Source organism: Pseudorasbora parva, chromosome 25, assembly GCF_024679245.1.
Source record: "Pseudorasbora parva isolate DD20220531a chromosome 25, ASM2467924v1, whole genome shotgun sequence".
Lineage (NCBI taxonomy): Eukaryota > Metazoa > Chordata > Actinopteri > Cypriniformes > Gobionidae > Pseudorasbora > Pseudorasbora parva.
The window spans coordinates 21,437,760-21,450,851 of record NC_090196.1 but is presented as its reverse complement, the minus strand read 5'-3'; the positions used below and the strand labels follow the sequence as shown (position 1 = coordinate 21,450,851).

General features: G+C 37.1%; 1 protein-coding gene across 2 annotated transcripts in view; it reads left to right on the top strand.

Moving 5' to 3' along the window:
* Positions 1-13,092, top strand: part of tead1a (TEA domain family member 1a) — a 48,555-nt gene that overhangs the window by 16,199 nt on the left and 19,264 nt on the right. For both annotated transcript variants that reach the window (XM_067436081.1, XM_067436080.1), the window contains exons 3-4: positions 10,785-10,849; positions 11,317-11,379. In XM_067436081.1, coding sequence (XP_067292182.1) covers positions 10,785-10,849; positions 11,317-11,379 — 128 coding nt within the window. The remainder of the gene's footprint in view (positions 1-10,784; positions 10,850-11,316; positions 11,380-13,092) is intronic.

Below are 13,092 nucleotides of genomic sequence, written 5' to 3'. Positions count from 1 at the left end.
GTAACGTCATAACATTTTTAAACACACTTAAATGTTATCATGTTTATCTAATATGATAAACAGAGCTGGGTTACCTCCTGGAAAAGCGGAAATGGCGCCCGCGACTGTGTCCTGTCATAATAAAAGTCCGTTGCTCACGATTTCTGCCGGATCCTTTTTTCCACTGGCTGTGATGTGAAGACCACATGTCCCAACTTGGCATCATCAAACTATGCCTTTGTTTTGAATAGGCGCCCCCTAGCAGACGGAAAAATTACATAGTGCAGCTTTAACTAAAAATTCACAACATTTGACCTATTGTAACTTATTTTTCAAACAATATGTTATTAAACTAATGTTAACAAATTTAACATTACTAGAAAAATGTATCAAAGTTAAATGGACGCTAAAAAGGACATTTCTTCTCAATAGACACCTGTTTGTTCCCATAGCCACCGGCGGTTTTTCCTTCAGGCATTTCCTTTTAAATAAATTGGCTGGTGTTCGTGGGGGGTTTTTCTTGGGTTGCTGAGGCAAACCTGTCACCACCTACGCTGGTGTCCGTGTAACATTCCTTAGCCTTATGCTTTAAGTCACCTTCAGTAGTTCATCGTCCATAACAACTGCGTGAGATTTCCCATCACAGATCCATTCAAGTCAAGATCTCGGTCCCCAGTCCTGCCGCTCTCTGGTCTGCGAGCGCCGTGTGGTTAATTAGCAGCCGTCCCTATAGCAACCTCCTTTCACTTCAAAACAATATGTAGTTTTTTTTTCCACATGTCGTGGCTCAGCTTATCTCACTGTTTACCTGAGGGGACTCTTTACAGCCTCACGGAAGCACAAAAAACTGGAGTCAAGCCAAAGATTCTGAGTTTTTCCTATAGATGGTTCTTAACGCTGCGGCGGCTTCCGTTTGGTTTTACAGGTGAACAAAACACTTTTTGTCCCCTATAAATCTTTTCCTTCTCATCTCAGATGTCCTTTTTGGCTGTCTTTTGTGTTATTAACTTTTTCCCCCAACGTTGTAAAATTAGTGTGCCCTCTCTGTTGCCTCTGATAGCATAAACCATTCGGCTCTGCTTTGCTAGTACTTATTTTAGGCAGAGAAAACATGCCATAAGTAGATTTGACAGTCCCCCGCTGGGTTCAATGAAAGAAAGATCTAATCGCAGTGGTTTCACTTCTAAGGGGATATACTGTGAGGAGGACTTAACATAATCTCAGTCAATTAATATTTCTCAAGTGATTTATATTCTGACATACATATCCACCTATACTTGAGAAATGTATTTTATCATTTTTTTAAGCATAACTGACATACCTGGCCTTTCAGTGATCAAATATGTTCCATATACTGACCGTTAAATAGTATAATTGACCCATAGCTGTGGTAATTTCTTTCTTCTTTGCATAACTTAATCTTTAAATAAACATTTTGTGTATTAATTGAGTTTAATTTTAGTTTATTTTAGTTTAGTACCCACACTTCCGTATGCCTGTTTTCATTTTGAAAATATAATTTTGAAGTATTTTCTCATGTGCAAATTGCAATGTATAGCTAAAATGTTTCCTGTCAGAACAACATTTAGCGCATTTAGAAGTTTGTACTTATGATTGAGAATATATGTAAATCTGCCTTAAGGTGTTTATTAAATGCTTGTTAATAAATAAATATAATGCCTAAAATAGCTATTAATGCTATTCAATCTCTGATGGACATTTCCGTAGTGAATTCGTGCTGGCTCTGTTGGTTCCAAAATCCCTTTAATTTAATTTAAAGGACATTTTGTGTCCAGCTCTATTCATGCAAACAGAGCCCGAATCGTTATTAATTTCACCTTACAGCACCATGTCTTTCTGCATTCTATAATGGCAAATTGTGAGTGTAAAATAATGAATAGACTGGTGTGCTCAGGCAGTGTTGGGCTTTGTGAACATAATGTGTGCCTCGGAGGATTGGAAATTGGAAAGCTATGTCTTTAACAATAGAATAACAGACCCGCTCTGAGACTGTGGTGCCAGTTTGGGCTACATTACGTTCCGCAGGGGAAACTAGTGGTTATGGGAGTTAGAGTCACTCTGTTCTGGCTAACTAGCTTGCTGTTGAGTCAATGCCAGCAGCAGAAGTAAACGGCAAGGCAAACTAAAAAACACATAAGCCCCCACTCTTTTCTTTAAGGATATATAACACACACATCCTTCATATCTCTGAAGAGTCTTAAGTTGTACGTTTTTTTGTTGTTTCCCGATTAACAACAAAACAGACATTTGATGCAGTTTCACTCACCGCCTACGGTTCAGACTGGGAACAATCAAACACACTTGCAGAACTCTGCTCTGCTCCGGAAAAAAAAAACTGCATCCACTGTTTCCTTAACACCGAGTTATTTGGGAAGCTGAACAATGTTACCTTTCCGTCACAACCAAAAACACACTTCTTTAGTGACGTTGATTTTGTGGTCTAAAAACAAAATGACAGCGCTGCCGACTGCTACTGCAACCGAATGAAGCTCGTTGATGGGTAAGCTCTTGCTCTCGCTCTCTTTGATCTGTGTACGCGTGCTCATCCGGGAGAAGTGCCCATATTAGGAATTCCGCCCTTTATGACGTCATACTGGGCCATACTTGGAAAGAACTTTCCGAAACGTATTAGAATCCCGATGAAGTGTATTTGGCCCAGAAATACTGTCAATATGTCCAATTTGTATTATTATTGATTTTTTTTTTTTTTTTACATATTTGCCGTGTAGCATCAATTCAACTCCAAAAGTGTAAATAAATAGCATTAGACCCACCCCCCTCCTTTAAGATATTTGTTCTTTATTTTAAAAGACAAGCAATGAGCATACATAAATAAATAAAAAATTATATATAGGAACTAACAGCTGTTGAGATTAGTGAAGCCCACTGGTTGTGCACATCATCGCCAATAGGGGACAGTTAAGTTGACCAGAAAAGAGAAATAAATTGAGGAACGAGAAATGTTTTGAGCCAGATTCAAGCTCACTTTGCCCACGTGAGCCCCGCAACTTGTTTTGATCTTCTAGAGATTAAAAGTCATTATTAAACTGATTTTAAGACGATAAAGCATTTATGGTACTCACTGTACTGACACAGCTGATAACGTTTTAAGTCCTTACAAAATCCCACCACACCTCTACCTACGGGCCTGTTTAGAGTCTCAAAGATAGACCTTCTTAAATAATGAGAAAGGAACAGGAAGCTTGTCAGTGTGAGATGTGGTGTGATGGAAAAGGAGGGATTCAGGTGGGAGACTCAGGTGGGAGGCAGTTGTATCTGAAAGAAGTGTTTGTAAAATCACACAGGACATTGCTGTTTGTGTGTTCAGGGCTGTATTGTGCTCCAGAGGAGGTCCCTCGATGTGGGCCGTTTTAAAAAGTATTTACTTTTCAAGGTCTACCAAAGGACTATGTATATTCCCACTCTAAACCTGCACTTTGCTGCTTTTGTGTTGCATAAAATGGGGACAGAGGAGTAATTTTGCCGTTTTCTTTCCCAGAGGTACAGAGTTTAATCATGTTTCTCAAGGAACGGCATGCGAATTGGAAAAAAAAGGGGCTTCGTGCTAGGAGGGACCGTTGCCCGGAAGACTGTATGGACACAAGAAATGAGTCCAGTGTGAACCGCATTAATGTTCTCATTTGGCATTGATAGGTGTGAGAGGCCTGGATGTTACCTCACCGAGAGCCAGTTAGGAGGCAGGTCACAGCATGCTTCAGCCTCACACCTCTTAACTGTTTGAGACGGATGAGTGATTGAAACAGACACAGATATCATGTTACAGAGAGTCCTTGAGCTGCATTATGAATGTTATTTTTGCTTTGTGGCAGCAGTAAAAAAAGATTTTGTTCCTCGTTACAGTATTTTATTTTCTACCTTGAAAATAGTTTTTTTTTTTTTTTGGTCACGATTTTTGAAGTCTTTTCAAAGATTTCCACTTATGTGTTTTCAGTTAAGACAAGGATAACTATACACTTGCATATTTTAAAACTATAAAACATGAATATGACCTCACATACTAATGTAATATTCTATTGTAAAAAAAAAAAAAAGAGCATTTAAGAAAAATATAATAAATATTATTATTATTAATAAAATATTGAACAAAATAAGAAATTACTAATGTAAATTTGTCTGTAAATTAAATGTTTTTTTATTTAGCTGCATTTTCCTAACCTAGAAATCTAGACGCACCCTAACGGCAGCAAATCTAATCTGCCGCGAGTGTCGTCTAGGAACTCTCAATACCCTTCTGAGCTGTAAACGCCAAACTCTGGTCAGGCCAATCACATCGTGTATAGACTCGGTGGGCGGGGCTTAACATAATGACAGCCGAGTTGTCGTGAAGTGTTTGCGTGCTTCTAGTAAACACAGAAACTGGAGAACGGCGGTCTTTCGGATCAGCTTTGACCGCGACTCTGGAAGACTTGGAGTTAAGCTTTTCTCTGAGAAAAGAACAAAGAACGGCACTGAAGTCATTCTTAAGAAGGGAAGATGTGTTCGGAGTTTTGCCGACCGGATACAGCGAAAGTTTAATCTGTCAACTAGCTCTGCTTCACCTTCGTTGCTCTGGTTGGTTGTAGCGCTATCCTATTGCGTGCAGAGGGAGTTTGAAAGACAACCGTTTATCCGGCCCTCAGATTGAGCCCTGTCAATGGTGAGTTTCCAGACCAAACATCTTGATGTGGATCTGGCTTGTCAGGCTAGCATTTTCAGTTAAACCTTCTGAGACACTAAAAACGCTATCATGAGCTCCTCGCATGTAAATAAACACAGTGCTGCGTTTCACTGTAAAACATGCAGCGTCTATCGTGATTCTGGTTTTATTTTGGTTAGCCCTAGTTTTTATTGTGCATTGGCAGTTACTGTAAAACAGCAGCATGTACAGCGAGGGTGGAGAAACTTGCACATGAGCACGACTTCAACTCCAAAATGTTTTGTGATGTTGCTGCAAGTACAAAAGTGTTTTTTAAAAGCAGTATAATTGAAACCTTATTTTGAAATAATTTAGCTGCAGCTTCTCTTCAAAGTGATTTAGTTGGCAAGTTTACCCTGGCAGACAAGCAAACTTCATTTTTAGCTCTCCTTTCGTAAATTTTGCAGACAGCGCGTTTATCAAATGATGGCGAAAGAGTTGAGAGAGTATGAGTGAGCGAGGGGTCATTTGGGGTTGTTTGGATTTTCCATGTGTGATTTCCAGCAGGCTGGTGTGATGTTTCCAGCCAGCGCACCATGTTAGGACACAGTCAGACAAGCACACACGCATACAGACACACACACTTTCTCCCTCGCGCACACAGGAAGCATGCTTAATTGCTCCCATTAAAGAAAACAGCTCCAAACCGACTCCTTCCACTCTGTGTTTCCAGTTTGGCTTTGCTATCGCAGGAAGAGAAGCTTTCAGCGTTCTAGAGCTCTTTCAGTTCCAGACCGTTGTACTTGTACACACTTTCAGGGCTTTTAACATCAAACATACAGCAGTGAGCGCTTTACTGTGACTCCATAGCAGAGGCAGTAGAAACGGTTCCTTAATTCCTGTGCTTCCTTTGACCATGAAATGCATGCTGAACCCATTTTATATTTATAACATGAAGTATTTATGAGCGGAACAATATTTAAAGAGGTATCATTTAGGGCAGTACTGGGTTTTAACCTCTGGGCCTCGCAGCCTTGGTGATGTCATCTAAAGAAGTTGTTTCATATGTTATATTTTATTTATATTATCTATTTATATTATACTAAAATGTAGTTATAGTTTTATTATATATTTTTCCTCAGACTTAAATTTTAGTATTAAATTGTACAGCATTTTGGTTTAACTTTTGTTTTTAAACATGCTTTATAAATGAAGTTTGACTTGAGACTGAAGTGACCAGGATCGCTGAATATATTTGATTTTTATTCCATTGTTGAGAGTTTATCAAGTACAAATTTGATGTCCATGACTTTCCTATCAGATTTGGTTTCACTAAATAATCATAACAGTTTTGGCGGGATAAGAGGTGTGTGTGTTGGGGGTTTCTGTCCACTGGAAAAGAAAAGACTGTCCGTCACGGTCTCTTGCCATCTGGCCTTGAATTTCCTCTCAGACCCTCCCTCTGAAAATGATTTGCGGACAGAGGGGTGTCATCGTGTTACGGGCTCTACCCGTCACAGAGGACAGCTGGCTAACTCTAATCAGATGGTAGCAGGCATGTGTGTGCACATAAGCGTGTGTGTGTGTGTGTGAATGGCTTTATCTGGCTGGGGAAAAGCTGGCCGCACCCCTCGGTCCTGCTCTCAGGGAAACACCTGCATTGAGCCTGCAGATCATATCAGTCTAAGCTGACTGACTCCCAGAGTGGGGATTGTTCAGACCACCATCTGCTTTTGGAGGCTGACCTTTACTTACATCCATATGGCATTTGTCGTTCCACACCACGCAAGCTTGTGCGCCAAATTGAGCAGGTAGATCATTAATCTGTTAGTGTGATTGGACAATGTATAGTGTCAATCAATTCACAATACCTTGATTTATCAGAATCAAACTTGTAAGACACTTTGCAAAGTGTAGCTTTGATTTAATATGTTCTGAAAGGCAAATTGCATTTTAATTCAGTTCTTCCCAAACTTAGTAGTTGAGTAAAGTGCAAACGTTGAAGATGTTCTCTGAATTTAAATGGATGAGGTGATGTTTTTGAGACATTTTAAGTTTTAACAAAAATGATCAAATAAAACAATATTTGAAATATGCCTAGTTAAGTGACACATCACATACTTTTGTGTTCAATTGAATATATCATTGTAATTAAAAAAATATAAACTTAACATAATTATTGAATATTAAATCATTATTATAATAAATAATATACGTATATTATACATATTAGTATAATATAAAGTGAATGTTATTGTTTTACATATATATATATATATATATATATATATATATATGATTCCGATTGACTTGTTATTTAAATTATTATTATTACATGTGTGTGTATAGATGTGTATATATATATATGTATGTATGTATGCATATATATATATATATATATATATATATATATAAAATATTATATTTGGTATTTCATTTTAAGAATTAAAGATACAAGAGAACTACTAATTCATATACAACATAATACATTAAAAATACGTTTCACATTTTTTAAATGTATTTATTTATTTAAGCTTTCATTTTATTTCAAGCCTGTTTTTTTGTGATTAACATTTTTTTTTACAATTAGAAATATTAAATTATATAATTATTCTGTCTATCATCCATTTTGATTATGTTTATTATTGCTGTTGCTTAAGATATAATGTAAACCAACAGGTACATTTTAAATGTCTATAATGTGCATGGAAATCAGCTGTGAATATTGCTGTCTCAGTTTAGACTCGTCATTCCTTAGTCATGGACCTCCTACAGAAAGTCTTTGTATTGTTAGTTTAGGCCATTGTCATTCTAATGGCAGCCCGGGTCTTCAGAGTCATCCATCAGGTCTGGCAGTGCAGCGGAGCCATTGTCCCAAAGATTTGGGGTTTCTACCCTGCCCGTCACCGTCACACCCATGGGCCAACACCCCGATACTTGTGGGTCATTTGACACGGTCAAAGCTTTTCAGAGATTTGTGAGGAGAATGAAATTCTTTTATCCAATTTCACCACTTTTCAGCAAGATATTTTTGATTTGACAAGATGACAGCAAAATGATGAGAGAGAGAGAGAGAGAGAGAGAGAGAGAGAGAGAGAGAGAGAGAGAGAGAGAGAGAGAGAGAGAGAGAGAGAGAGAGAGAGAGAGAGAGAGAGAGAGAGAGAGAGAGAGAGAGAGAGAGAGAGAGAGAGAGAGAGAGAGAGAGAGAGAGAGAGAACGAGCACGCGTCAGGCTTGCTCTCAGCTTCTGACATCAGCCTTTCTCTTCAGTGACCCATGCAGTCTAAACTCTCAGACAGACTCGGCGAGGAAATGAGATCACTTGCAGAATGAAGACTTCAGTTAGTTTTATCTGAAATCAGAAGAAAGAACAATCTGGCTCAGCAGAAAGCCAAAAGCTGTTCATACTAGTAAGGATCTAAAGCTGTAATGTTAGTGATTTTACTGTATTATCACAACCTTATAGGGACAATTTCACAATTACATAATTACATGTAAACGATGAATCCTCATGACTAAAAACAACTTAGTTTTTTTTACCTGCAGGACACAAAATAAAAAAATGTTAGCTTCAAAAAGGATGCAAAACTGCTTTTATTATACTTTGTATCATAAAAGGGATCAATACAACCTATGCACTAAAATCCACAAGTGGAAGAAACGAAAGAAGTAAATAATGACATTCAAGTGAACTGCCCCTTAAAGACATTGTACCTGTTGCTTTACTGAGTCCTGGAAGGCTCTCAGGTATGAATGTCACAGCATTTATCACAGCTTTTCATAAAGTTTGATGGAAGGGACTGATGGCAGGGTAAGCTGTCAACGCACAATGATTGACGAGCCGCATTTTTGGCGCCATCCTTCCCTTTAGAGGTTTAACCCTGCGTCAATGTGAGGTCCATTTATCAGCTCGCTTTTAATTGTAAACAGCGGGTGTTCCTACTTTGTGCTGATCAAGCTGATATTGTAATTTAATGACCTTTAACCCACCACATCCTCAATGGCTTTTGTGGCGTGACTGCCACCAGTATAACGCCAATACTTTTGTAAGGCCACTGGAAAGGAATGCCATCTGATCCCCTCACAGTGTTTTTTTTTTTTTACAGCAAATTCTAGTCCATCCGTTCTATGTCCATCTAGCCTTATTTTTGCTTTTAACATTTTTGTAATCACCCACTAATATCTCTGTGAGTGAGTCATCACCAAACCTGAATGAATTCATAAGAGCCCCACTTCACTTAGTGCTGCCTGACCATGCTGAGTCTTCTGGAGATTCAGATGTCCTGTTATTGGTAAATCTTCAGCTACATATATTATAATATATATTATTTATAAGTTAATCATAATAATTAATAATTTGTTACATTTTATATAGCTTTTCTTGGTACTCAGTGCTTTACATATAAGGGGAGGATCTCCTCAACCACCACCAATGTGCAGCCAGAACACCCACCAACTATGATAATGTATAATTCATTAAATAGTAATTTTATTAATAATATAACATTTAATATATATATATATATATATATATATATTTTTTTTTTTTTTTTCCTCAGCTAACATGCATAATAACACTGATGCCACACTGAGGCCAATAACATAAATTGTTGCCGGTGGAACTAGTTTATTTTGAGATATATGAAGTGTTTTGTTGGTCTGAGTGAGTTTTGGAGGTGATATTAACTGTTTGGTCAAGATTCATGTCGGTAATGCAGATTGTAAGAAGTTTTGAAAAAGTTGCTTCAGTACTGACCGATGCTTGTTAGCAATTGAAACAAACTAATCAGCTGTCAATCAGTATTTACTGTAATGATAGTGTTGTTTATCTTATCTCTTGTTGAGAGTGAACTAGTCTCTTTGATCAGTTTATGCTTTGGTTTGTCTACTAAACTCCATGGGGGAGACTCTCAAAACTCAACATTCGTCGACAGGCTCCTCACTCTCTCTTTCTCTGTCCCTGTAAGTCGCCTTTCTCTCTGGAGGTTGTTTTGCAGGTTTGCCAAGTCCAGCTGAGCATGTTTTCAAGTGACTGAAAAGAATGAATTATGCAGGAGTAAGCATGCTTACAGCTGGCCGTTTGGAGAGTCTTTGATCTGAGAGCGGAGTGTGCATGAATGCCCGCATTGTGAGTGTACGGAGCGTGTGTGTGTGTGTGTGTGTGTGTGTGTGTGTGTGTGTGTGTGTGTGTGTGTACACGAATGTTTGTGTTTGGAAGAATAGGGAGGCCCAGCTCTGGGTTAGAAGAGATTACACTGCAAGCACATTGGGCAAAGGCTAGCTGGAGAAAATACCCTGACGGTGTTTGTTGGCTTACAGTCAGATATTGTCCTTAAAGGAATAGTTTGCCCCAAAAATGAAACTATGTACTCATCTTCATGCCATTCCAAACCCAAATGATCTGTTTTCCATGAAACACAAAAGGAGATATTTTGAAGAAGGCTCACGCTGCTCTTTTCCATACAATGAAAACTCTAAATATGGACAAACCCAACCGTTGGGTTTAAAAAATTTATTAAAAAATTGTGTTTGTCCATATTTGACCCAACCATAGGTCGAAACAACCCCAAATTTAATGTTGTGACCAGAGGCTGTCGAACTTCAATAAGCACTATAAGCTCTGTAGTTAATTTTCACATTAGAAGCATTCATATTTCAAGAAACTCCATATTTCAAGTTGTCTTAAATTTTATTTGATAGCACTGCATGAGGAATAAACGGATTATGCACTGATAATCTTTGCCTTCACCATATCCTTTAAATTGGATTTTGAATGTTAAGTACCTTTATTAAATAAATTATTAAATATCTATAAATAACTTTTATTTTATTTATTTTGTATTAAATGTAAATAAATGTAAGTAAATGAAATGGAATATGCAATATTCATTTGATATAAGCCATTCATTGTGGGTAATTATATATAAAATAAGAACTGCATAATTTAAATCTTTAATCAATTAAAATACCTAGTTTGTGTTGTGTAATGGTTAAGCTAATTGTTCATGTCTTTACGTGTATATATATATATATATATATATATATATACATACACATTTATAGTTGCTGAAATAATTTCTTTAAAATATAAATATTGATTATAAGAATAAAAAATGTTGTCCATAAACAAGCATTTCTTTCTCTTACAGGTCGTAATGAATTAATAGCCAGATACATCAAACTCAGAACGGGAAAAACACGAACGAGAAAGCAGGTTGGTGGATCTGCTTCAAATTCTAAGCATGACATGAAATAAATCATGTTGGTTGCCGAGGCTGATCTAAAGTTTATTTCCAGTAAATTCACAACAGTGACAGTGAAGAGCCAAGGCTTTGTTTATAGCTTCAACCAAACGTTGTTCGCTGGCTTACTGCCTTCCCTAGTTACCGAAGCGTTCTTCACCGAGCGGACACCTGTTGCTTTGTGCTCTCAATTCACTGCAAAGCTTTACAATTTCACCATAAAGTCAGTTTGACTTAAAAAATGAATTCCTAACTAATGAAATATCTGATCGCATGCTTCTTCCTTGCTCCTGAACAAATTATGTGAAAGGTTGTATGTATTAGATGTTCTGTTTGTAATTAAAGTACATGTTTTTTGTGGCTAATGGCAGGGGGCCTTTCATCTCCATGGTTACAAAATGCTCCTTTTGTGTGTGTTTGTGCGTGTGTGTGTGACCAGGTCTCCAGTCATATCCAGGTTCTTGCCCGGCGGAAATCCAGAGAATTTCACTCCAAGCTAAAGGTAGATGCCAATCTTGTGTGTGACACATTCTATGTGTGTATATGTGTATTTTCTCAGGCCATATCCGTACTGAACTATGTGTGTGTGTGTGTGTACGGGTGCCCTGCCGTTTGGCTGTCTGTAACCTAGATTTCCTGCTTGTGACTGCCCTGCTTAGTATGCAGTCAACTGGCTAACTTCTTTTCTTCAGCATGTTTGTCCGTTTCCTTCCTGTGTCACACAAAAGTGTGTTTGTTTTGGAAGAAACTGCATTTTGCCAGGTGTCGCATACACAACAAAATATTTGATGTGCGATATACTTGGCTTGAGCAAAAGTTGTTCAAGGACAAGTGCATGATTTAAAAAGCAGCTTGAAACTCAAAGGCAGACAAAACCCCTTTAGATATTATTTATTTAATATGCATATGACAATATATGAGTATCTATCCAATCTAATCCTTTCCAGACTTGTCTACGCATAGTATTAGGTCACTGGGGTGGTTTAGCCTGATAACCTATGATGCAAAATAATTTTAAAATCATATTAATTATTATTTTTTAAATTATATTTTGTATATAGATCATATATTGTTTTGTATATATTATATACTTGTATATAGATCAAATAAAACATTTTTTTTTTTGTATTTGTCTTCTTTTTTTTTTTTTAAATATGTATCTTATATTCACCAAGGCAGCATTTATTTGATCAAAAATACATTAAATTAGTAATAATGTAAAATGCCTCAATCATATATTCAGATTACATTTTAAATGTTAATTTAGTACAATTCATTATTATTATTTTTATAATATAATTATTTTGTATTTTTTAAATGCATTTGAATTTAATATGGATTACTGATTGTATGGTAGGCCAGTGACAGGCTACAGAAATATTTATATTAAAAAAATTATTATAATTATGAATTATATTAATTTCTTAACAATTTAATAATAATTATAATATTATGTAAAATGATCATGTGTATATACATTTTTCAATAACATATTAAAGGTGCCCTAGAATGAAAAATGTAATTAACCTTGCCATAGTGAAATAATAAGAGTTCAGTACATGGACATCACATACTGTGAGTCTCAAACATCATTGCCTCCTACTTTATATGTAAATCTCGTGCATGAAAAACACCACAGAAAAAGAGGCGATTCTCAACATAACGGCAACAGTGACGCAATCGCTGGGATCATTAATATGTAAGCCCCCAACATTTGCATCTATCCAAACATGTTTATTGTCAAACGGAATCAGCAGATAAACAAGCGACACACGAGGATAGCCAAAACGGTAGCTCATGGACACACGTCATGTTCCAGGCTGTGCATGGGATGTGAGGACTCTTCATATCCTTCCCACAGATAAAAAATGTCAACAGTCATGGTCGATGTTTATTATAATCGGATACCGCGACGATTTTAAAAAAAATCTTTAATTTGCTCGGCCCATTTCACCGTGGACAGTTTTTCTAAGCTGGGACAATATCAAGCAAGCTTTGCTCAGCATCTAAAGCTGTAGAAAGGGGCAATTCCAACTATATTCCTGCAAGCAGTAAGTAGCAGAGGTGTGGACTCGAGTCATGTGACTTGGAATCGAGTCAGACTCGAGTCATGAATTTGATGACTCGACAAAATGTACAAAGACTTGCAACTCGACTTGGACTTTAACATCAATGACTTGTGACTTCACTTGGACTTGAGCCTCATGACTCGAGA